The following is a 27,126-nucleotide window of genomic DNA, read 5'->3' as shown; positions in this document are numbered from 1 at the left end:
CAAAAAGAATAAAGTCAGAGCCATTACATCACCTAACTTCAAAATATACTATGAAGCTTTAGTAACCAAAACAGCATGGTCCCAGATAAAAACAAACATATGGACAAACGGAATAGAATAGAAAACACAGAATTTAATCCACATATTTACTGCCAATTGATCTTTGAGGAAGGCACTGAGAACATCATTGGAGAAAGGGCACCCTCTTCAATAAGTGGTGCTGAGAAAACTGGATATCCATATGTAGACAAATGAAACTAGACCCGTCTCTTACCATGTACAAAATCAACTCAAAATGTATGAAAGGCTTCAATCTAAGACCTAAAGCTATAAAATTCCAAAATAAAACACAGGAGAAATGCTTCAGGATGTAGGACTGGGAAGACTTTATGAATAAGACCTCAACAGCATAGGCAACAAAAACAACAACAAATTGATGGGATTCTATGAAATTAAAATGTTTCTGCACAGCAAAGGAAACAATCAAAAGAGCAAAAAGACAGCCTGCAGAATGGGAGAAAATATGTGCAAACTATGTATTCAGCAAGGGATTAATATCCAGGATATACAAGGAACTCACACAACTTAATAGTAAAAGCAACAAATAATCCAGTTAAAAAAAGTGGGCAGAGGAACTGAATAGAGATTTCTCAAAAGAAAACACACAAATGGCGAACAGGTACATGAAAAAATGCTCAATATCACTATTAATCAGAGATATGCAAATCAAAAGTACATTGAGATATCATCTCATCCCAGATTGATTGGCTTTTATCAGAAAGGTAAAACATAACAAATGCTAACAAGGGTGAAGAGAAATGGCAAATCTTTTACAGCCTTAGTGGGATTGGAAATTAGCACAGATATTATGGAAAATAGTATGGAGGTTTCTCAAACAACTACAAATAGAACTACCATATGATACAGCAATCCCAACACTGGGTTTACACCCAAGAGAATGGAAATTATCATGTCAGAGGGATACCTGCACTCCTATGTTTATCACAGCTCTATTTACAATAGCTAAGATATGGAACCAATGTAAATATCCATTGGCAGATGATTGGATTAAAAAAACTAGGTATGCATACACAATGAAATACTATTCAGCCATAAAATGAATGAAATTTTGCCATTTACAGCAGTATGGATGAGCTTGGAGAAAATTATGTTAAGTGAAATAAGCTAGGCACAGAAATAGAAACACTACTAGTTCTCACTCACCAGTGGGAGCTAAAAATAAATAAATGAATGAATGAAGAAGCAAACAAACAAGAAGTTGAGTTTCAGAAGGAGAGAGCAGACTGTGGTTACTGGAGGCAGGAAAGAGGAAGGGGAAAGTGTGAGAGAGGGATACTGAGAGGTTGCTTAATGGACACAAAACAGCTAGAAAGGAAAAATAAGTTGTTTGGTATATAGTTGAGCCAGGAATCTATAGTTAATAATAATTTACTGCATGTTAGAAAAGAGGAGATTGAATGTCCTCATCACAAAAAAATGATTGTCTTGTAATGATGCTAATTAACTTGATTTGATCATCACACGTTACAAACATGTATTGAGATATAACTCTGTGCCCCATGAATATGTATAATCAATGTTTCAATAAAAAAATTTAAATGAATAAAATAAAATTATTAGATATACCAAAAAAATAAGAAGAAAAGCTTGACCTGTGCTCAAAACAACAACAACAACAAGAACAACAACAACAACAACAACAACAACAACAACAACAACAAAACAGTTAGTGGAGACTGACTCCAAAATGAGCCAGTTGTTTCCATTAATAGACACAGATTTTAAAGCAGCTATTATAACTATGGTCAAGGACATAAGGAAATATGTTTGTAATTAATGACAAAGTAAGAAATCTCAGGAGAAAAATAAAATTTATTTTAATACAATGAATATTAAAACTATAAGGTACAACAAATGAAAATGAATGGTCTTAATGAAAGAATGGAGATGACAATAGAAGGGTAAATAAACTTGAGGATGGAGCAATGAAAATTACACAATCTGAAATACAAACAATTGAAAAACAAAGAAAAGGACAAAATTTATGAAAGATAAGGAGAATAAATTTTTTTAAAAAAGTTACACACAAGCACATCGTCAAAGTTCTGAGAAAAACTTGATAGCAGCTAGAGGAAACAACACAATAATTACATTGTGATAATTGTTGACCTCTAATTAGAAGCAATGGAAACCAGAAGGCAATGAAAGATACATAGACATCAGTCAACAGTTCTGTATATGAGGAAAATATTCTCTAAAAATATAGGTGAAATGAAGACCTTTCTTTCTGCAAACAAAAACTACAAGTAAAACCAAAGGATGGTAGGGAGAAAATGGACGTTTGCTCTTGAAAAATTTTTTATATGACATGCAAAGTAGTATATTAATATTCGAAGGTAGACAGTGATAAGGTGACTGAGATAATTCTGTACATATCAATGCAGTACAAAACAATATGAATTGCTTAATGAGCAGGAAGAGCTAAGGCCTCTGAGAACATCTGTGAGGACACAGATGCTACTTATAATGCATCATCAGTTTACTTTAGCTTTTGTAGAATATATTAAACATCAAATATGTACATATGTCAACATTAAATATAAATATTATTAAAATGTATGAGTTTGTTAAAGATGACTAACTGAAATAATATCATGTTTGGCAGAAAGGTAATTAACATTTGTTTATCTGCTGGGTATATTTAACGTTGAACATGTGTACATATTTGATGCCTGTGGCTTGGGAGTGGTATGAAGCATGGAGAGTCCATCCTGTGTTCCATGACTGGGCCCACTAATGGGTACCTTGAGCTTCAAATTTGGGGTGTTATCAGATATGGTGTGCTCAGGAGACCCAAGTGGGAAACAAATGTGATCTTGTAGGGCCTGGATAGTATGGCCCAAGTCAGTGGAATGCACAGAGATGAATAAATTAAACTAGGAAAAAATGTCTACTGCAGTCAGGATCCAACTAAACACTATGGATGGGACATGAGAACCAATGTGATCTACTGGAGAAATCTCCAGGCCTTTTGACTGAGTGTCTTTAGCCTCCATCAGGGTCTGCAGGTAGGACATCTTTTCCATGCCATTTCAGTATCTTCTGACATATGTGTAGGCTCAGTCTAAGATGGTGTGTGAATTTATAAGGGCTGTCCTCTTGCTGATTTATTAGATAATTTGTCACATATAACTTTGCTCTGGGGTGGAGGAAAATTTAGTTCAGTCTCCATGTTTAGTTGACAAGTGTGATTTCTCCCATTGAAAACTAACCTTGGCATAGAGCCTCTGGTCCCTCCTGGAAACAGAAGGAAATCTGTTGGTTCTAGTCTTGTTTATTTCTGAAAGCAGAGTCTGGGCAAAAGCCAGCAGGGCTGTTCAACTCAACGCCAGGTCCACAGGGAAGGGCAGGGGGAACAGAACCTTGAATGAGTTAGAACGGCCACCTGTCAGAATTTGGACACGTGTTTTCAGGACGGATGGAGGGATTGGAGAGCTGGATGGAGCAGTGGCCCAGATGGACAATATCTGGGACTTCTGAGGACTGAATGGGGCAGGTGGGATCAAGCTGAGCCCAGGCTTCCCCCAGGCTTTCCTGGCAGTGCCCTTAAAGGTGTGGCTGCTGCTGCTGTCACTTGCATTCTGTTATTGTGGCTGCAGCTGCTATCAGGGCACTCTAAAGAAGAGAGTTGGTAGTAAGGTGTCCCACACTGTGCTACTCCTGCTTACTAACTATAGCAAGCTTACCTCTGAAGGAGATATAATGAATCTAAGGCTGTTTAGGGCTCCTAGGCAAAGTCATATCAAAGGGCTCTATACTATTTTTTTTTTTTTTTCCTTCTGGAGTTTCAAAGACTTGCTGCGCTGCAGGGCATTTATCTGGGCAAGGGACCTTCTAGAGTTATTCACCTTGCAGAAGCCCACTGACCATTCCTGTTGGTAGAGGGTGCTAGGCAATTGCTAGGGAACTGTTTCCCTAGCTTTCTCCAAATTCCTCTGTGGTGAGCAGACCTTCACTGACTCCCATGTCCTGTTGTTTATTCCTTTGTGCAATTCCTTCTCCTGGAGAGTGGGCAGAACTTCTGAATTACTTATAACCAATAGTATGTCGCAAAGGTGATGGGATGTCATTACTGTGACTATGTTACATCATATAAGACTGTCTTGCTAGAACAGCTCTTCTTCTCCTGCTGGCCTTGAAGAAGCAACAGACATTGTGTGAACTGCCTATGAAGAGGCCTAAGTAACAAGAAATTTCAGGCATTTAGAAGCTGAAGCCCTCAGTTCTACAAGTGCGAAGAACTAAATTCTGCCAATAACTTGTTATCTTGGAACCAGACCCTTCCCTACTCTAACTTTCAGGTGAAAACATTCTGAGTGGTGCCTTGAGTTCATGCCCTTGACATTGTGAAAGAGAGATTCCATCTAAGCTAGGTCCACACTTCTGATCTACAGAAACTGTGAGATAAATCTTTTAAGCCATTAAATTTGTGATCATTTGTTACACAGCAATAGAAAACAAATCTAACTCTTATTTAGACTGCAGAGTTAGATCAGAGAAGTTATTACAATTATACAATAATGTTAGGTGGCTATAAGATGATGAGAACAAGAGTACTTTACAATGATGTAATGTTTATTTTATAATTGGCTACAAATATTTTAAGGACTCTGATTCTTTACTCAAATTTTTCTATTTCTTGAAACAAAGTTAATTATTTTTTAAAGTGAATTAATGTGCACTTTTAAAATCATTTTTTTCAAGTCAGAGAAAAGAAGTCATGAAAAAAAAATAATCAACACCACTCTGTGTCAGTGCTTATGTGGTAGGAAATAGCTGAAACTATTACAAATATTCTATTATTTAATTCTGACAATATCTCTAACAGTTTTATTAATTTTATCTATTGTACAAGTAAGAAATTGAATCACATGGAAATTAGTTAATCTGATAAGGAACACTAAGTAGCTATGTCATTAAACAAAATTATATCTATTCTCAGAGTTCAGCTTTTAACCATATAACTATGTCCACCCTGTACATTCAAGGAAGGGGACATTTTTTTCATGTCATCTGTAATAACATGCTGGTCATGAAGTGATTCAACATAATATTATCCATTAGCATGACCTGCTCCTCCCTTGTTTATGGCTACATGGAATCAGCACATAAATTTACACCTTAGGCATCTAAGGGTTTCCTTAAGAGGCACCAGGCTCCTCCTGCAGATCATTATTTCCTGGAATCTCCCTTCTGCCCCCACTTCCCTGGGAACCTGGCTGCTGGCTTCTCCATGGTGGGATGGTGCAGAGGAGTGAGCACAGGTGCTGGAGTAACACAGACCTGGACTTAATACTGCCTATCCCTCTCATTAACCTTGGCACCAGAGGGAAAATCTCTTAACAGTTTATAAACGCTATCAACCTCCTCATTTAAATTTCTCCATCTTATAATATTTGTACAGATTAACTGGGATAATGTTTACATATGTTCCTATATTTTTACATAGTATTATATGTATATATACCTATATATATGCGCATGTGTATGAGTGTGTATAAATTTATACATCAATCCCAAGCCAGGCACCTTTTTTTTTTTTTTTTTTTTTTACCACCGGCATGACCAAGATACTACTACTCTTCTTCCTCTAAATTTCTACAGATCTTCATGTGAATTCTGTATAGGGGCATAATCTGTCCCGACTGATTACATATATATGATGGCTAATTTCAAGTTAAAACTTGACTAGCCACAGGATGGTCAGATTAAACATTTTTTTCTGGGTTGTTTCCGAATGAGATTAGCATTTGAATCACTGAACTGAGTAATATAGATTTCCCTCCCCAATGTGGCTGGGTGTCATCCAATCCATTGAAGGCCTAGATAGAACAAAAGGCAGGAGGAATTTGCCCCTTTTCCCTACCTTGCTTCTTGAGCTGGGACATCTCATTTCATCTTCTAATGCCCTTGGACTGTGATTTACACCATCAGCTCCCTGGTTCTCAGGCTTTCAGACACAGACTACATTATACTACCAGTTTTCCGGGTCTTCAATTTGCAAATGGCAAATCACAGGAAGTCTCAGCCTCCACAGTCACATGAGCCAATTCCGCATAGTAAATGTATATCTCTTACTGGTTTTCTTTCTCTGGAGAACCCCAGCTAACACAGCATACTTCTCTAAGAATAGTGTTTATGTCTTTGCTATCCTAAGTAGTTCTATTCGTCATCCGGTGTTTGAAAAAATGCTTTCCTAAAAAAACAAGAAAAGTGCATAGGATGATAAATACAGTGGTACACTCAAATGTTTTACTGCAAGGAAAAGGTCTGAACACCAAAAGGCTGTCCCTCTTAATGACAGCTAAGCCTAGACATAGCATTCTCTACTGGATGCATTATGGAAACTCATACTGTCTGCAGCAGGATTTTGGACCCCGAAAAATGAGACTTCAGTAAAACCAACTATTGTTTTATTGAAGCAAATAGAAAACAAAACAAAAAACTTGCTCCCTGGGACACTAGAACAGCTTACATTTTTTTTTAGTAATAACGAGAACAAATATTTATTTTTGTATTTAAGTTTCTTAGAAAAGTGCTTTACATTTAACAAAATTTTGTTTCTCAAAGTGATCCTAGGAATTAAGTACAATATTGAACTTAATATTGTTTCTTATTTTTATTTTAGGAAAATGAGACCAATAGACATTAAGTAAATTATTGAAAGTTATAGAGCTTGTAAATGAAGAGATAAGATTTGACCTCAGAAACTCTGAGCACCAAAAATCCACTCTAGATAAATATATCATTTATGAATTTCCTGTTTTAACTCTCTGATGAATATGGGGTATCACTGGAAAATCACACTCAGAAGGATTCACTATTTAGCAACAGATTCCTATGCACTTTCCTAGTTAACATAACTATGGGTTGACAAGTTTTCCTTTGCCAAAGCTGTTAAGTGGCAAAGCGAATAAGGAAGAAAGGAGATGGCAGAGGAGTTATAGCAATACTGTTCTTTCTGTAGGAAGGATTACATATGTTTCCCTTGCAAATACAAAAAAAAAAAAAGCATTATCTCCTAATAAAAATAATATACTAGGAAAATTACAGCATAAGGCATCATTATACAGTGGGGAAGAGTAAAAGGCTATTATGAGATGAATTTTATCCTCAAATTCATATGTTGAAGTCCTAACCTCAAAATATGACCTTATTTGGAAATAGGGTCTTTGTGGAAGATATCAAGTTAAAACAATTTCATTGAGGGTGGCCCTGATCCTGTATGAGTGGTGTCTTTACAAAAAAGAGAACTTTGGACACAAGGACAAGAAGAGAGGACAGACGAGGTGAAGAGACATAAGGAGAAGAGGGCATCTAGGAGCCAAGGAAAGAGGCATGGACCAGATCCTTCCCTCACAGCTGCCAGAAGGAACCAATTCTGCTGACACCTTGATTTTGGACTTCTAGCTCCCAGGACTATGAGATAATAAATTTCTGTTGCTTAAATCAGCAGTCTGTGGTACATTTTTTATGGCAGCCAGAGACGACTAATACAAAGACATTCTCAACAAAAGAAAAAGAAGGAAAGGAAGAGGCAGTCAGAATGGTACAGATGAACTCAGGGGCAGGATCTGAGCCTCAGGACTAGGGGCACTACACAGAAGTGCATGAGGGAACAAGAAAGTTCAGGAGCTTGGTGGGCACAGAGTCATGGGGGCTGGACAGTTCCAAGGATTGAAATATGGATAAGCAGGATGAGAAAAGCAACAGTCAGAGAACTTGTAGATGAGTGACCCATGGTCTGTGACATTGAAAAATGAGACAGTGCCTGCTTCACAGTCTAGGAAAACCCCAACACGATGAGGAGGCACAGCCATGGAGAGAGTCAGAAACCTGGCATCAGAGGGGGAACAGTCCTCAAAGGCATTGTACTCAACTTTATTCCGTAACCCTATTACCCAGTAGCCGTATTGAGGTCTGTATCTGGAGTAAACATTTTGATGATTTGCATCTGGATCATAAACAAACCCACAGCTCGCTCTTTTGTTGGGGCTACTTATCTTACTGTGTACCCCCAGGATCCAGGCAATCTTCCCAGACACATCTACTTCCCAGTAATATTTCCCTGAGGAGAAATATTGGCAGCCAAAGACACCAAAAGCAGAAAAATCACGTGGATTTGAATTCTTAAACGTGCAAGCATGCACAACCATCACTTGTCTCTGGTCTGCAGAAATGACAACATTCGAAATAGTGTTGACTGGGTTCAGCATCACGTCCACTGTGGGAAAAATTACAGAGTCAGGTGAGGGATAGGGGATAAGTGTGTCTTGTAGCATCATGAGGGGGAATATTGGGAACTGACTGGGAGAAACTTGTGTTGCAGAGCCAGAGATGAGTAGAACACTTAAGAAATGCAGTATGTGTGCATGTTTGGGGAGGAACACATGGGGCTCAGATCAAGAGAACTAAAAGTAACCAACACTTCTGAAAAGGGATCAAAAGATGATTTGAAGACTGTAATTTCTTCTTACCCCAGTAGCTCTGGACATCTGTCAGCTCTGAAATGACAATAATTTGTTGTTAGAAGGAAAGGCGTAAGCACTGATACCTGTCTCCCCTCTAGAATAAAGTCAGAAAAAAGGAGCACTGTGAAGCTATGCACTGGTGAACGAGAGGATGAAACAGACACCTGGCCATTACCCCATAGATATGCCCACATCTTCAGCACAGGATATCTCTCCTTCTCTGGCCTACCTCCTTTCCTCTATTCTTACCTAGAAATGACACCCACTCCCCTATTGAGCCATAATGCTACAAAAATTCCACACGCACACTCTTCCCCAGGATCCCTCACCTTTAAAAACTTGCAGCATCTTGCTCAGGTCTGGAGCTCGGAACACACGCTTTGGTTTCTTGGAAGCAGTTTTTGATTTCTTCAGGGTCCAACTCTCACTCCTAGGGATGACAAAAATTAATTGCCCCCACACCTTTGACCTCAAATCTCTCCAAGATCACTATCTCCTTTACCTAAAACCCCACCAATGCACTTGGACCCCCTTTCCTGAGAAGAGTAGAGACGAGAGACCTGACACTAGAGTCAGAAGAAATGTGCTCATGTTTACCTGTCTACTCACTCACCCTCTGTGTGACCTTTGGAAGGTATTCACCTCTAAGAAGGTTACTTGCTTTCTTCTAAACATAGGAGCTAAGAGAGAAAGAAGGAAGGAAAGAAAGACCACAGTAGTGCATTGGACCTGCAGAGGAAGAGAACATTCCTTGGGCTACAAAGTGGAGTTGGGGGGAAAGGAGGAGGGGCAGGGAGGCTGGGGATAATTGGATGGGGGATACGGGGTACAAATGCAATTTGTGGTAATGGGTATGCTGCCAGTATGAACCTGGCCCCCACATAATAAGCACAAGGAGTGACAATCAGCTTTGTATCTCATGAATATTCAAAACCAATAAAAAAGGAATAATTAACCCCATGCTCTCTATCCATTTTAAATAATATAAAATTATATAAAATAATGGTACATTTAGAAGGTATGTGATGCCTCTAAAAAAAGTATTTAATAGGTGGAAAAGTCATTGCTATTTCAGTGGGTCACCAAGGAGAGGCCAGAGATATGAGTTCCCAGGAAACCTGTCAGTAGAGAGGTTGCAGCATCTAGCTACGTGAGGGGTTGAGGACCGTCAACTGTGGGCTCCTGTACTGCAAGGACGAAGAGTTTCCAGAGCCTGTTATCCCAGTACAATACTCAGAGAGCAACATCTGAGGGTTCAAGTTCTCTGGTGAAAGGAGAAATCAAGATGACCAAATTAATAGTGGTCTGAACTTCATATGTTTGGGAAAACTTTGATGCTGACAGGTGGGTGAGCTACTTTAGACACAGCACTGCTTTCCCTACAAGATGCTGAAATATGTGAGTAAGAAGAGATTATAATGGCACCAGGACCAAAGACATGATTCACCAAGACTTGATCCTATTTTTCTGAAATCTAAAAAGAGCCACCTGGAAAAAACTTATTTTTTTCTATCCCCAGAAAGAAAAGCAAATATAAAGGAGCTATTCCTGTGGAAAATCTAGAGTCTGGCATATGAAGAAAATAGGACCTTTCTGCAATAAGACAGGCATCTACGAAACATGGAAACAACAGCTGAGGCAGAGACAGAAGTTTGAATAAAATTAGTGAAGTCATGGAGTTCTGCTACTGCAACTTCTTTTTCCTGATGCCTCTGTTGACCCTAACTCTGTGACCTACCACCACCTAAATTTCCTACCATTGAAAGCCTTCATCTTCAATCAGTGATCTGAGAAAATTTAATACATAAATTTCCCAGGTGTGTATTTTTAATTTTTTCTGATTGATCCAAAGCTAACTCTCATGACTATAATCATCTCTTCACACAAATAAGACCATACCATACCTGGCCTTCTGCACATACCTTCTCATGACGTCAATCACATCCTGGGGAGAAGAGAGAAAACATGACTCAAGCTCACGGTTGCCTGATTCAGAACATAAAAATGACTAATTAAATTTGAATTTTCGGTAAACAACACATATTTTTTAGTATAAGTATGACCCTTGAAATATTTAAGATACTCATATACTGAAAAGTTATGTGTCATTTATCTGAAGTTCAAATTTAACTGAGCAGCTTGTATTTTGTCTGACAGCCTTCAAAGGAGTGAATATGCTCTCCTGCCTTACAAAGTTTTATCTACCTTTTTTTCTCCCACTCTTACCACCCCTTGGTATGGTGGGAATAAATAGATGGTCACAGAGTGAGTGACAAAATGGAGAGGTAATATCCAGACAAACCATCAAGAAGACTCATGTGAGGGTGTTAGAAAGATGCTATGAGTATATGAAAATGGGATATATTAAAAAGGGAGGGAAGAAGCCTACTATTTTTTAATACATATATTTAATACATGCATTTTCTTAATTCATTAATTTATTGCGCTTTTATTTATTTTGCAGACATACAGAGGTGAAATCTCCTATTTGCTAGATATCTTTCCAGGCTTTGGGGAATCAAAGACAAATAATTAATAATAACAGTCCTTAGGAAGTGTAACTTCTTTTACCATGTGTATGTGTAAACAAGCACTTTGATGTCAAAGATGCAGGTTCTTGGATTTCCTGAGGGAAAGATCCCATCAGGAATCCACAATAACTCCAAGCCGACACGGCAGAGTCATACTCACAGTCAAAGTTTATTGCAAAGCGAAAGTTCAAACAGAAGATGTATGGAATGAGGACCGCTTCATGACTTCTTAGGGAAGGGTTTATATGTTGTTTGTTCTGGGATGGGAGTGTTTTCTTTATGTTAACTAAGGGGAGGAATATTCAAGAAGAAGGGGGGAGAAAAAGGAGGTTGGGTGCTTTTTTGCTTGAGGAAGCTCTTTTCTGAGAATCAAAGAAAAAGGGGTTTTTTGTGCTTTGTGGGTTTGTTTCCTGCTCAGAAAACCACAAGGCTCTGAAGAAGAGCGAGCTGATTGGTAGAGTGGTTAAGGTGTTTCTAACTAGTGTCAACTTGAGCCGCCTGAATGTCCCTGAGCAGACTCCCTGGGGCAAGTCCCTGTTCTATCCTGCCTCAACTTCAAGTAAATATTTCTCCGGCCTTCCTCTACTCACTCTATACAATTCCAAAACCCTACCTACAGGTTATCTCATCCATTTTTTTCTATATGAAATAAGCCACAGAAACAAGCAACTGAGAAAGTTTAAAGTGTGACTTACTATGTCTTAACTATTTACACTCCACAGTTCAGCATAATATCAACACCCATTCAGTCACTGCCTTGGAAACTATATCTTACCCTGAATTCCAATATTTTCTTAAGCCAGTCCAGTTCACATCCTTAATTTTTTTGGCTATTTTCTCTTCCTCATCTTAACCATTACTTGTTTTATTTTTTGGAACAAGGATGTACCAATATATTTGGTGTCCCTTTCTTTGGTATAACCACTAATATACCAACAAAGACTTGGCCTCCAGTTGGCTTTGCATCCTCAAAAAAATTTTTACTTTCTGTTGTTGTTGTTGCATATGATTGAAAGTAGTTTTAGTTAACTTTTTAATAAATTTAAAAAGGTTTTTTTGTTGTTGCATATGATTGAAACTAGTTTTAATTAACATACCAAAAAATCAAGGGCTCAAGTATAACTTTACTCATAACCAGATTTTTAAGCTAAACATCTGACCATTGGAATCGTTTTTTTTTTCATCTCAAAGTTTTATTTTATACCTACTATACTGACTTTCTTTTCAGATTCTATACAGCACCAACTTATTTCTCCTGGTTCAAATTATAATATAATACCCAGCAGAAAAAAGAACTTCTCTTTCTACTCATTACAGTAAAATTCTAAGGTGCGAAAACCATTGACCTGAATTGGGTCAGGTGCTTCTCTTAAAATAATTACTGTAGAGTTGAAAAAAATATAAAATTTGGATATGCTGATTTACCTAGAATTGAGTAACATGTACATACCTGATGTTACTGATTTTATCAACCTTAACCAACTGCATGGACTGATCTGGGTTAGAAATGTTTCCTCAAAGGGTAATTCATGAGATTGTTACAAAGGAACAAACAAAGGAGATAGAGGTCAGACAGACAAACAAATGTTGTCCTTTACAGCCCATTCCTTAGCTGACTGCCATCTGTTCACCAAACTATTTTGTAAAAAATGGCTCTATATAATACAATAGTTAAAATAACATTAGAAATGGATGACTTACACCATATATATGATATAACTAAAAATGGATCGAGGACCTAAACTCAAGAGCTAAAACTATAAAACTGTTAGAAGAAAATGGGAAAATCCTTATGAGATTGAATTTGGTAATTATTTCTTGTATATGACATCAAAAGTACAGACAATAAAAAGAACAGGTAAATTAAATTAAAAAACAAAAATACAGAACAACAACAACAAAACACTTTTGTGCTTCAAAGAACACTGAAAAGAGTGAAAAGAAAACCCACAGAATGGGAAGACATATTCACAAATCATATATCTAATAAGGTATTAATGTACGGAATATATAAAGAACTTCTACAGCTCAACCATGAAATCCATGCATATTCAGATAAGACTTATGAACAAACTAGTAACAGAAGAGAACAGCCTCAAAACTGATAAAGGCATATATGAAAAATATACAGCTGATATCATAATAGTGAAACCCTGAGTTTTTCTCCTAAGATAAGAGGACGACCAAGGTATGTGGTTTCCCCATTTCTGTCAGCATTGTATTGGAGGTTTTATCAAGTGGAATGAGGAAAAAAAAAGAGGGGAGGGAGAGAGGGAGGGAGGGGGAGAGAGAGAGAGAGAGAGAGAGAGAGAGAGAGAGAGAGAGAGAGAGAGAGAGAGAGAAGGTAGCAAAGAAAAGGGGAAAATAAAAAGAAATAAAATATCCAGAATAAAAAAGAAGTAAAACCGCACTTATTTTCAGATGGCATGAACTATATGTAGACAGTCGCAAGGAAAATACACACACATACACAGTGCACAACTACTAAAACTAAAAAAAAGAGTTTAGCAATATAGCAGAATTTAAGACCAATATAAAAATCTATTGTATTTTTAATTACAGTAATGAAAAATCCAATAAGAAATTAAGACATTTATTATAATAGAATCAAAAAGAATCAATTCAAATACATAAAAATAAATTCGAGAAAATATTCAAAAGACTGGAGTGCTGAAACTACAAAAGTATTGCTAATAGAGTTTTTTTTTTTAATTAAGCAAATGGAGAAATTTGATATTAAGATGACAATATTCCCCAAATTGCTTTTTTAAATTCCACACACCTTTCAAAGTACCAGCAGGCTTTTTAATAGATATTAACAAGAAGATCCCAAAATTTTTATGGAAAATTCAAAAGAACTAGGACAGAATTTCTCAACATTGGCATATTGAAATACTAGCCCAGATAATTTTTTGTCATGAGGGGCTGACCTGTGCATTGTAGGAGGATTAGCGACATCTTTGTCTTGTACTCACTGAATGCCAGTAGCATAGTCCAAATGTACCCTGGGAAGGGTAGGGGGTGTTAAAATTAGTCCCAATTGAGAACAATTGACCTAGAATAAAATTGTTTTGAAATAGAATTGAAATAGAATTTGAAAATAATTTTGAAAAAGAAGAGTGAAGTTTTAGGACTTACCCTCTCCAATATCAAAATTTTCTATAAGGCCACAAAACCTTAAAGTATTAATGTGAGAATAGACATATAGATCAATGTAACAGATTGATTATCCAGAAATATATCCTTACATTTAGAGTAAACTGATTTTTGAGAAAGATGTCAAAATAATTCAATGGAGGAGAGAACAGTCTTCAACAAATAATGTTAAAACAATTGGATATTCCCAAATAAAAACAACAAAAATAGCTTAGATCCTTACTTAATGTCATACACAAACTCAAAATTGACCATAGACCTAATCTCATAGATAAAATTATAAACATTTTAGAAGAAAAAACAAGAGAAAGTCTTTCTGACTTGAGTTGGTCAAAGAGTACCTGCATTTGATCCCCAAAGCATAACTGGCTACACAAACAAAAATAAGTGGACTGTATCAATTTTTAAACATTTGCACTCCAAAATATACCATTAAAAAATTGTAAAAATAGATGACACAAACATTGAGAAAATATGTAAAAATTACATATCTGACAAAAAATGAGTATCCAGAATATAAAAAAAAAAATCCATAAAACACTAAAAAGTACAAAGAACTCTGTTAAGAAATGACAAATTATTTGAATAGACTTTCTATTAATTATACATAAAATATAGACATATATAATTAATAAAAATAATATATATTCTATATATTATATGTGTATGTATATGTAGTATACTTGGGTATATACATAAGTATAGCAGAAAAGTATATGAAAAGATAGGACTTCTGGCTTTACCTCTAACATATAAAGGGCATGGAAGCCATCCCTCTTGTCCTTACAACAGAAAAATAAGCAGAACAAACTGAAAATCAATGACTTCCTCGGACTTGTCAGAGAATTCAGGTCACAGGATAAACAAACACTCCAAAGTCTTGAGAGACAGATACTGAGAGTCACAGAGAAGATAAGCTGACATGCAAGTTCCAGACGATGGTAGAGCCATACATTGGAAGGAAAACTTAAATGGCAATTTAAAGAATTGCTAGAGGCTGAGTGTGAACTAGCAAAAAAGTGAGAAACTCTTGGAGCCCAGTTTTATGGGGGCTTCATATTTTTGTCAGTTTCACTTCCAGGAACCCCACCAGCTTCTCAAAGGGAGGAGCCAAGCAAAAGCCCCTGTGTCTCTGGTAGAGGCAAGAGAAAAGTAACTATTGTAAAATAGAGTTGAATATCAATACCTGTGTACAGTGTGTGATGATCAAATCACTATAATTAGCATCTTCATCATTCAACTCTGTACCCCACAAATATGAATAATCAGTTATGTTTCAATAAAAAAGAGTCAGTAGCAAAGATCATCTTTTTAAGAAATAAATACCTAAGAAAAATGTAAAAACATAAAATGAAATAAAATAGATCCAGAGTATTATTCCCTGTAACAATGGCCTACTCTCCATGGAGGAAGAGGGGGTCCTACCTGACCTATGGTGAAGGGCTTTTACTCATCCCCAGGCTTCTCTTACCTCCCACTCTCACAAAAGAGGTCAGGGAGACCTTCGCAAGTGTTTAAGAGGCCAGGGAGAACTAAGAAACACTTGTGAAGGTCACAGCCCATGGACAGAGGGCAGACCCAATCAAAGACTGAGATAAAATCATAAAATAATGGTCACTTCTCCTCCCCACACCTTACCAACACATCAACAGGACCCCAGTGTAATAGCAGCGCATTTCAACAGAAAAAACTGCAAGATGCAGACTCTACTGAAGAAGGAATTTTTAGAGAAACCTAAATACCACAGAAGAAAGAAAAGAAAAGAAAAAAAAAAAAGATACTAAAGGAAACAGAAGCCTCTGCCCCTACTTCTAGAGCACACATTGAAAACAGCCCAATACTAGCCAAATTAACATAAAACCTTACACTATGAGGAATCTTCAAAAATTTCATGAAAAGATTTATATCATGTATTTTTTTAATTATTTTTTTTTCATTGTACATGTTTATGGGGCATGGTTTGTTGTTTCAGTGCATAAATGTGTGATGATCTAATCAGAATAGCAAATCTTTCACCAAAATATTTATCATTTTTTTGTAGTTATAGCATGCAAGATCCTCTTTTCTGGCTGACTTGAAATATACAATACAATAATATTAGCTATTGCCACCCTAAAGCATCAGAACTTATTTTTCCTATCTGACTGTAACTTGTAACTTTGTACTGGTCTACCAACCTTTCCCCCTATCTTTTAGTTCTATTTTTTTCACAAACATTTTGAAGTACCTTCATTTTTACCTTAGTTGCTATAACCTGATAAACCATGTCCACCTTCTAGCAAAAAATATAAGGCATGTTAAACGGCCAAAAAAAAAAAAAGAAAAAGAAAAAAAGAAACAAAACAAAACAGAAACAACAAAACAACACAAAAACAAACCCACAATCTGAAGAAACAAAGCAAACAAAGCAACAGAACAAGACTCGGATATGACACAGATATTAAAATTATTAAATGGAGAATTTAAAATAGCTGTGTTTAATATATTACGGACTTTAATAGAAAAAATAGCATTCAAAAACAGAAGAGTAATCTTAACAGAGGGGTGGAAAATCTTAGAATAAATCCAATAGAAATGCTACAAATCAAGGACATTGGAACAGAAAAAAAGAATGTATCTGATGGGCTCATCAGTAGACTGGACATGGCCAAGGAAATAATCTGTTAGGTTTAAGATAAGTCAATAGAAACTTCACAGAACAAAATACAAAAAAAATTTTTTAAAAAAAAGAAAAAAAATGAAAAGAAAAGAAATACCCAGAATATCCAAGAGCTATGGGGCAATTACAAAATGTATAATGTAAGCATAATTGTAATACCAAGAAGAGAAGAAAGAGAGAAAGGAGAGAAGAAATATTTAAAGAAATAATGGCTGAGGATTTTCCAAAATTAATTACAAATAACCAACCAAAGATCCAGAAAGCTCAGAGAACACCAGTCAAAAAAATAGTAAAATGTGTACATGTAAGCATATCATGTTCATACTAGAGAAAATTAAAAGCAAAGAAAATCTTTATGGAAGCTGTGCGTGTAGAACCACCTTAACTATAGAAGGGCAAGGAGAATTACAGCAGACTTCTTATCAGAAACTATGCTATCAAAAAGAGTGAAGTAAATATTTAAAGTATTACATAAAACAACAAAAAAACAAGAGATCTGTATTTGGAGACTTTATCTCAACAGTGCAACAGAAATAGTTTCTCAGAAAAACAAACAAAACCATAAAACCCTGAGAGAATACATCACCAGAAGACTTGCCTTACAAGAAATGTTAAAAGACGTTCTTCAAGGAGATGGAGAGAATATATGTCAGAAACTCAGATCTTCATAGAGAAAGGAAGAGCACTAGAATAGGAATAAAGAAAGATAAAATAAAATATTTTATTTTTTCTCATTGTCAACTATTCTGTAAGATAACTTTAATAATATCGACAATGTAGTGGGTGATTACAGCTTATAAATAAGTGAAATGAATGACAGTAATGTTGCACAGGAAGGGAAGAAAGAATTGCAAATACTATCTGATAAGGTACCTGTACTACATGTGAAGTGGTATATTCTTATTTGTAAGTAGACTTAGATACATTGTAAGTCTACTTATTGCAAACACCAGGGAGTAACCACTAAAGCTTGATAGATAGATAGATAGATAGATAGATAGATAGATAGATAGATAGATAGATAGATAGATAGATAGATAGATAGATATAGATATAGATATAGATATAGATATAGATAGATATATAATTAATATGCTAAGAGAGAAAAATGGAATCCTATAAAATACTCAGCTAAAACTAATGGGTGGCAGTAAAAGAGGAGCAGGAAAGAAAGAAGAAAATAACAAATGCAATGAATAGAAAACAGTCAAAAACATGGTAGATGTTTTAGTTCTTCAGGGTTGCTGTAACAAAATATCACAAACTGTATGTCTTGAAACAAAAGAAGTTTATTCTCTCACAGTGTTTGAGGCTAGATGTTCAAAATCAAGGTGTTTGTAGGGTTGGTCCTTACCACAGGGTAGGGAATATCTATGCCATGCTTTTTTACTTGCTTCTGGTGGTTTCTGGCACCTTGATTTTGGACTACTGGCTTCTCAAACTATGAAACCATAAATTGTTGTGATTCTCGGTTACAAAATTTGTGGAAATTTGTTGCAGCAGCCACAGGAAACTATTACAGCTATAGTGAGGTCTGAATAGCACACTATACCAACTGATCTAAATGTCATTTATAGAATATTCAATCTAACAGGCAAGTAAGTATTCTTCTCAAGCTCACATGGAAAATTAACCAAGATAGACCACATTCTATACAATAAGATACAACTTGACACATTTAAATAATTGAAATCATTAAAGTATTTTCTTGGACCACAACATAATTTAACTAGAAATCAATAACAGATAGCTGTAATACTTAAAAATATTTGGATATTAAATAACAGACTTCTAATTAACACATTTAAGTAAAGAATTATTCCAATTTTCCCAAAATCTATTCCAGAAAATAAAACAGAAGGACTACTTCAAAACATGTTCTACAAGGGCAACATCACCACAATCCAAAACCAAGATAAAACATTATAAGAAAGGAGTACCAAAACCAACATCTCTCCTGAACACAGATACAAAAATCCTCAACAATATATTAGCAAATCAAATCCAACAAAATATAAAAAAGAATTACGAACCATAAACAAGTGGGATTTATTCAAGGTATACAAGCCTGGTACAACATTAGAAAGTCAATTAATGTGATCTATCACACCAATAAAGGAAAAATATCATATGATCATATCAATTAATGCAGAAAAGGCATTTGACAAAATTCAACATCCGTTCATGATAAAAACTTTCAGCAAATTAGGAAGTGAGGAAAAGTTTCTCAACTTCATTAAAAAATCACAAAAAAACCCTAAAACTATAGCTAACACTATATTCAATAGTAAGAAATTGGATACTATCTCCCTAAGATCAGCAACAAGAATATCCCCTCTCAACATTCCTGTTTAGCATAATACTAGAAGTCCTAGTTAGTGCAATAAGATATGCAAAGACAAATAAAATGTATTCAGACTGCAAAGGGAGACAGAAAACACTGTTCTCAGATGACATGATTGTCTACATAGAAAATGCCAAAAAATTGAATGAAAAAACCCTCCTGTAACTAATAAGTGATTATAGCAACATTTCAATATGCAAAGTTAATATACAGAAGTAAATTTATTTTCTATGTTGCAGTAATGAGAAATTAGAATTTGAATTTTTAAAAAGTATAATAGCACCAAAAATGAGAAATAAGGAAAACATCTAACAAAATACATACAGAATCTATATATGAAAATATATAAATGTTCAACAGCATTAGTCATTAGGAAAAAGCAAATTAAAACCACATTGAGATACCATTGCATATTCACTAAAATAGCTGTAATAAAAATAGAGCAGGCAATATCAAGTATTAGCAAAAATATGAAGAACGTAGATATCTTGTATATTGCTCGTAGACATATAAAATGAATAAAAACTTTGCAAAATAGTATGGCAGCTTCTTTTAAAAAGTTAATACATAAACAGCAAAAAACACAGAAATTCCACTCAAAATATATCCAAGAGAAATGAAAATATGCATTGATACAAACACATGTAAGTTAATAATCACTGTAGCATTATTTGTAATAACCTCAAACTAGAAACTGTTTGTATAGCCATCAACTGGTGAATGGATAAACATAATAGGATATATCCAGATAACTAAATAGTATGAGCAATTAGAGGGAACAACATGTTACAATAAGAATAAACCTCAAAATATTATGCCAAGTGAAAGATGCCAGATGCAAAAGACTACATGTTGCATGATTCAATTTATACTGAGAGGTCCAGAGAAGCCAAATCTACATGTACAGAAAACAACCGAGTTGTTGCCAGGATATAAGGGTAGGAATGGGTGTTGACTACAAATAGGAGTGAGAAATGTTTTTGATGTGATGGAAACTCTCTAAACCTGAATTTGTTCATGGGTTAACAACTCAATATATTTACTAAAAATTGTATTCGTACAATGGGAAGATTTTATAATATGTAAACTATACCTCAAGAAACTCATATTTTTTTTTTTTAAAGCAGAAGCAAAGATCCAGAAGATGGAGATTAATTATCCCAGCATTAGAACCCAAAGTTAAGACATTTTTGTTCAACTGACAAAGGAAGAAAAGGAGAATGACAAGAAGTCAAGCAGAAAAAATTAAATTTCCCAAATTTCTCAACATTCTTTATGGCTCATGGTCATAGTTATATTGTTAATGCAATGAAAAAAAGTATTAATATTTATGTTAAGTCCAATACCTCCACCAAGTATCTATAGGTTTTCCCCCACATCCTAAGACAAACACTTGAACATACACATGCACATGCACACACACACATACACTCGTGCATATACGTACATTGTCAGTCACGTATTACACAATCTAGTCTCACACTTGCCATGCTTCAACGACAAAAAAAATCAAACATAAACAGAGGTACATACTGTATGCCTGTGACTAAGCCTAGTGAAGATGACTTACTAGTAATCCCCAACACCAAATCACAGATAGCAGGAGCCCACAGAATACCACTGGATACAAGGGATCTTTTCTCCAGGGTCAAATATTTGCACTGCCCTTAACAAATTAATAATAATGGAACTTTTTCTTGGCATTTATGTATTGAATTATCTCTGTGACCCCTGAAATAAGTAGCATAAAATGGGCATTGTGGGGCCAAAGGAATTTTTTAATGTACCCATAAGGAAGAAAGTCTAGGGACCTAGAAGGAAAGGGAAATTTGTCTCTGTGTGTCTCCCTGAATCTCATAAGTAGGAGCTCCATGCCAAGTCTCACCTGCAGCATCTCTACCGATGACCCCGATATCCGACGCTGGAGATCTGAGATGAGCTCTCTCACACACTGCCTCTGCTGAGCCAACTGGTCCTTAGCTGCTGCCAGGTTATCCAGCACATTTACCTCATCTTCCTCCAGCTTTTGCAGCTCCCTCTGCTCCTCACTGTCCAAGATGACTCTCATTTCAGTAAACCCTTTCAGAATCTTCTGTCTTTCAGTCTGGATATATTTCTTTGGGGATGGGAAGAGAAAGAGGCAGTCAGTCTGTCTGGCTGAGGGCCTGCTTTGTATGGACCTGAGCCAGGATAAGAGCTATTTTCCTCAGGGAGTTCTTAAAAGGAATAGGAGGTAAACATCTGAGCAATTTCTGTTGAAGCCATTTTACCCACTATTTACCCCTGAATTCCTCCCAAAAGAATATACTCAAGTCTGCTTTATTAAGGCCCACCTTCAAACAAAATGTGATAGATTGGTGAATCTTGGATTGCAGGCACCTGTCCTGCACAATTATGCCACTCTGTGTGTTAAACCCCTCCACCCACACCTCCTAAACAGGGAACCCTGGGCCTTTTCCTACCATGTTTCCTGGAAGTATCAGAGCCTAAATGGCACATAAGATTCATAAGCCATTTTTAGTTGTTTCCCTCTATGCCTGCACTTCCAACTATCTCTTGATTTCTGATGTCTACTTTTCAGCCTGTAATGCCAACATGGAAAGGATATAATAGTCCTAATCAAATGGCTTCTGTGCTCATTTATTCTGAAGTAACAAAGAGGAAGTGGTTCCTTGTGATAGATCCCTGGGTCCTTCCCAGATTCCTGTCTCATAATCCCTCAGGAAGTGTCTCCTCCTGCCTTCCAGGTAGCTCTCTCCTCTCCGATGTCAGCTTCCAACTTCTCAGCTTCATGATGCTCCTTAATCAGCCTCTCTAGAGCTGCCTGGAGTTTCTCCTGTGAGAAAGGAAACACACCAGAGTCAAGATGTGTGCTTTCACAGCACCTGGGTGGAAAATAATCAGGGAACAAATCAGGTTGATCTCAGAAGGGATCAGTTTCTAGAAACTGTGAAGCTAGTGATTAGAATCTATGACATTGGAGAGCATCTTAGGAGGAGAATGTATTCTTTACTCCTGAATTATGGAAGTTACCACCCCCTGATGTAGAGAAGCCTGAATCTTTTCTTAAAGAGCTGACCCTTCAACAAGGAAACTCCTTCCATCTCATTGTCAATCTTCCCACATCTCTTCCCACATCTAACCAAACATGTCCCCCCAAATCACTTCTGCTCAGGGGCAATCCAAGTTTGTCTTAGAAAGTAAATTTCCATTTATTCAACTTATATTTGCCAAGAAGTTGTTCTCTAGGTTTTTCTTTATTCAAATGAAAAAAAAAATGTACAACAATGTCCGTCAGGCCTTAGAAGGTGGTAAAGGGTATAGAAAGAGATCCCAGGGCTTGTTCTCTGATAACAAGGGGAACAAGGAAGGATAAAAATGTGAAGATTTCACATCCAGTACCATCTTCTGCCCTATCCTCTTCCACCCCGGGGCCTACCTGACATTCCTTGACCACCTCATCCACGAAGACTGTTTGGTGACCGTGGTGTTCCATGGACAACTCACAAACCCAGCAAATGACCTTCGCATCCTCTTTACAGAACTTCGTCAGTTTTTGTCCATGGTGCTCACAGAGATGTCTCTTCTGCCCCTCCTGTGGGCTCATCTTGACCTCCTTGACTCTCTCCACTATGTTGGCCAGGTGAAGATTAGGCCGGAGGTTCCAAGGTTGATATCTGGTCTGGCACACAGGACATCTTTCCCCTCCTGGGCTGATCACTGACCCTTTGTTCTTTGCAGTGATGCAGGCTTGGCAAAAGCTGTGGCCACAGTCTAGGCTCAGGGGTTTAGTCAGGAGTTGTAGGCAGATGGGGCAGGTCACCTCCTGCTGTATGTTTACCTGTACTGACGGATCCATTGCACGGCCCCCTTGTCTTCTTCCTGTCCTGACTCCTGAGGCTCTTCTTGCTCACAAACTCCCTGGGAATGTTGAAGGGGACAGGATATGAAAGGTAGGATTAGAAAAGATACTGATTGTGCAGAGATTTAGAATAGGACAAAACATTAATATTTAATAAGGAAGGAAAGGAAAAAAGAAAAACATAAAGAATAGGTGAGTGACCAAATAGGTCAAGATACTGTAATAATTTCAAACATTTTGGTCTTATTTTGCATCTCATGACAAATTCCACCCTGTCGGGGCAAGTGCTGGAGAGAAGGACAAACTGAAGTCCTTCCTGCCAAGAGTCTTGCATAATCCATCATTTGCTTTGCCTCTTCTTCCCGAAACCGAAACACATGCTCCATGTTAAATGCACTTAACATGCTCCTGCTCCTGGGCTTTTGTACTTGCTCCTCTCTCTGCATGACAAGATCCTACTCCCGATATTTGCATGACTCACTCTCTCTCTCTCTCTCTTTTTAAAACAGTTTTATTGAGTTATATTTGCAAAGCATCAAACAAACTTGTTTTAAGTGTACAATGCAATGATTTCCAGTACATCTGTGGAACTGTGAAACTATCTCCACAACCCAATTTTAAAACATATCCACCACCAGAGGAGGAAAAAAAAAAAAAAAAAACTAGTACCCATTAGCAGTCCACCCCTTATGATCCCAAGTTCCCTGGGCAACCACTAATCTCCTTTTTGTTTTTAATCAATTGATAAAGAAAGTGATGATAATGTATGGTCTTTCATGTCTGAATTATTTTGCTTAGCCTACTCTTTGAAGTTCATCTATCCTCCTTTTTTCCCATGCCAAAAACATACCCTCAGTGTCAAAGCACCAAAGCCATTGCAGCTTTGAGGCTTCTGCAGTTGCTCTTCTCTCAGCGTGGAATGATCCTCCCCCTGATGTCAGCATGACTTATATATTTCATTCAATAAGTCATCTTTTATGTCTTCTTATCAGAAAAACCAACAGCAAAACCACCACTACTACTACTCACTGTACAGTACCTATCTTTCTCTTATTTTTACTATAAAACATACAAAAGCTTTTAAAAGTGTCTACGTCTGCCTTCCAAAAAGTGATCCATGCATGGGCCAGGTACTGTTTTTGATTACTGATATATCCTCAGTACATAGAATAATGCATCACACATGGAAACAGAATGTTTGATGAATATTCAAAACTAGAACCTCCTCATGTCTTCACAGATGATTAGACTTTTCTAATTGTATTTTCATCTTTCTTTCTACCAATTAGCAGTTGCCAATTGGTCAGTTTGGGGACCACAGCTTTGGCGTACAGTGTGGAAATGTTCACCTCTTAGCACACCTACCCACAGAGAGTCCTCCCATGCCCTCACACTCACTCCCAGAGACACACACAGAAACAGCAACAACTACAAGAGGGACACAATTTCATCACTAAAAATTTTATAACCAGTTACAATTTAGAGGTTAATTTCAACTATTTATTCTTCATACAAAATCCATGGGAAATAATAGTACTCCCTTTCTTCAGATGTATAAATAGAATCAAGACACTTACAAAGATTATTCTATTCTAGTAGGTAGAGTCAGGATAAGAATATTGTCCACAAAGCCCTTCTTTGGAGTTCTCCCCACTACTTCACAGATTTAAACAAAGACAAAAAAAAAAAACAAACAAACAAATAACCCAAAAAACAAAAAACAAAAAAACAAATGTAAAGCCTTCAAGAACTGTATTGAGACTCAATGCTATGAAAGTATAGAAATGGAGAGATCCAGACCATCTGTGGGGTTCTGGGGAGTCTTGTGTATTTAATTATTAAAATTTCACCTTGGCCGGGGCATATGTCAGGGATGATAATAGTACCCTAAAGGTATATTTTTGTAGGAAGAAGGAAAAGAGACATATATTCATAGAATCACACACATGAGGGAGACCTGAAGAATACAAATTCCATTGATACATCTGTTGGTCAAGGGAGAAAAGTCTCAATATGTAAGAGAGGCCATATAATGGAAGATAAAGCCTGTCCTGTTTCAAACATACTGAGCATTATTATAAATTGATCGTTTCTCCCCAAAAGTTGTTGAAATCCTAACCCCCAATATATATGGATGTGATTTTATTTGGAAATAGTATCTTTGCAGATGATAAAGTTAAGATGAAGTCATCAGGGTGGGGCCTAATCCAATATGACTTGTGTCTTTATAAAATGGGGAGATTGGACACAGAAGGACATGCAAACAAGGAGAATGCCATGTGAAGAAGAAAGCAAAGAGCAGGGTGATGCCCCATAAGCCAAAAAATGCCAACGATTTCCATCATACTACCAGAAGCTAGGAGAGGCATAAAAAAGATTCTTCCTTCATAGTTCTCAGAAAGAACCAACACTTCCAGCACCTTTGATCTTGAATGTCTGGCCTCCAGAAGTGTAAGACAATAAATTTTTGTTATAAGCTACTAAAAGTTTGTTCTACTTTTTAATGGAAGCCCTAGAAAACTATTACAAGTGTCTATTTTTTCTTTATTCATTTATCCTTTATTCTAAAATTGGAGAAGTGCTACCCCATTGAAATCCTCCCTACCTAAAACAGACAACAGACACAGAGACAAAATGCACATTCCCCTTTGAAAGTGGTACAAATGTAAGAGTTTTATGATAGGGTGAGGACGAACTGGGTTCAGAGCTTCCTTATCTTAGTATACCCTGATTATTTGCAATGAGGCATTAGGTACCTACAGTTTAGACAAGAAAAACAAAAGTGTCTCTACAAAGGGGAGAAAAAGTACTATGAGGGGTTTAGCCAACATTTTCTTAAACTTCCCCTGTTTCCTGGGTCAGGAACTGCCAATGGAGAAAGTAAGTATTGTTCTTGCCATCCAGAGACCTGAGGAATTCATAAATGTTGCTACTACCCCACCCCCACATTCTGCTATATGCAGAGCTCCCTTTTCAAGATCCCCTTAAAGTTCAGGGTTTACTCTTCCACTCCTTACTGACCCCTTCCCTAAGAGCTCTAGCTCTGGTCCATAGGCTTTTAATAAGTCACTTTGTAACTGAGGGCCATTTTCACAAAGCTGCTCTTAGTCTCTTCCCTTTCTGTCAGTTACTTCATCACAAAACCCTCTAGGCACTCTCTTTAAACTAGTTCCTAGCACCTGAGTCTCTTACATAGATTCCAGGAAGAGTCCCCCACTAGCCTCCCTGATGCTGCCATTGGGCCCACACAGTCTGCTCTCATGACTCTTCTACCACTGGCCAGAGCGATCCACTTAGAGCAACCATCAATCTTGTCCTTCCTCTGCTCAAACCCAAGTCATCTGGTGTGAGCCAGTCCTCATCACAGTCTGTCAGGTCCACAGTAATATCCCCTCCCACTGTCTCATTTGAAATCGCCTCCTACTTTTCTCCCTGCACTCTCCTCTCCAACCCACCCGGGTCTCTTTTTGGTTCCTTAATCACTCTGTAAAAAAACCCCTTCTTAGATGTATCATTTCACTGATTCCTCTGCTCAAAGTCACTTTCCCACACTGAGACCTAATCTGGAATCTATTTAGAATTGCAAAGCCCTTTACAAGGGGAATATAAGTATCCTGCCCTATTTTAACTCTTTTGGTCTATTGTTTTGTTGTTTGTTTTGCCTTTATCCCATAGAAATTGCCAGTTTTTTGCATACTACATTACCTCTTCACTGTTTTACTTTCTCTCCCCTGGCCCAGAATATAACCTCTTGTAGTTACTTAATATTTATTATATGTTGAATATATGCTATTTTTTTTTTTTTGCTACAACTGTATGCTTTTGTCCTTGTGATTTGAATCAAAATTAGTTTTAAATTATTAAAAAATCATTTCTTTCTACTTATTGGGCCCTGTGTTAGCCTTGAGTAGACAGTTAATAATACTAGATAAGGACCTTGTCCAGGTATAAAGACAGACAGTTAACATGGTCTCTGAAAACTGAAGAAAAGCAAAGTACACATAAGAATATATGTAACACAG

The 27,126-nt window shown here is 36.8% G+C and overlaps 1 protein-coding gene across 1 annotated transcript in view; it reads right to left on the bottom strand.

Annotated features, from left to right (window-relative positions):
* Positions 1-7,093: 7,093 nt before the first annotated feature.
* TRIM22 (tripartite motif containing 22) overlaps positions 7,094-27,126 on the bottom strand; it is a 172,700-nt gene continuing 152,667 nt past the window's right edge. Inside the window, exons 8-14 of the mRNA XM_063092842.1 lie at positions 22,682-23,151; positions 21,983-22,078; positions 21,128-21,358; positions 10,475-10,497; positions 8,882-8,982; positions 8,559-8,585; positions 7,094-8,305 (exon numbers count right to left, since the gene is read on the bottom strand). Of these exons, the coding sequence (XP_062948912.1) occupies positions 7,710-8,305; positions 8,559-8,585; positions 8,882-8,982; positions 10,475-10,497; positions 21,128-21,358; positions 21,983-22,078; positions 22,682-23,151 (1,544 nt within the window). The 3' untranslated portion in view covers positions 7,094-7,709. The remainder of the gene's footprint in view (positions 8,306-8,558; positions 8,586-8,881; positions 8,983-10,474; positions 10,498-21,127; positions 21,359-21,982; positions 22,079-22,681; positions 23,152-27,126) is intronic.

The sequence above is a fragment of the Cynocephalus volans genome, chromosome 4 (genome assembly GCF_027409185.1).
Source record: "Cynocephalus volans isolate mCynVol1 chromosome 4, mCynVol1.pri, whole genome shotgun sequence".
Taxonomy (NCBI): domain Eukaryota; kingdom Metazoa; phylum Chordata; class Mammalia; order Dermoptera; family Cynocephalidae; genus Cynocephalus; species Cynocephalus volans.
Note: the sequence above shows the minus strand (reverse complement) of the source record. Positions and strands in the feature narration are given on the sequence as shown.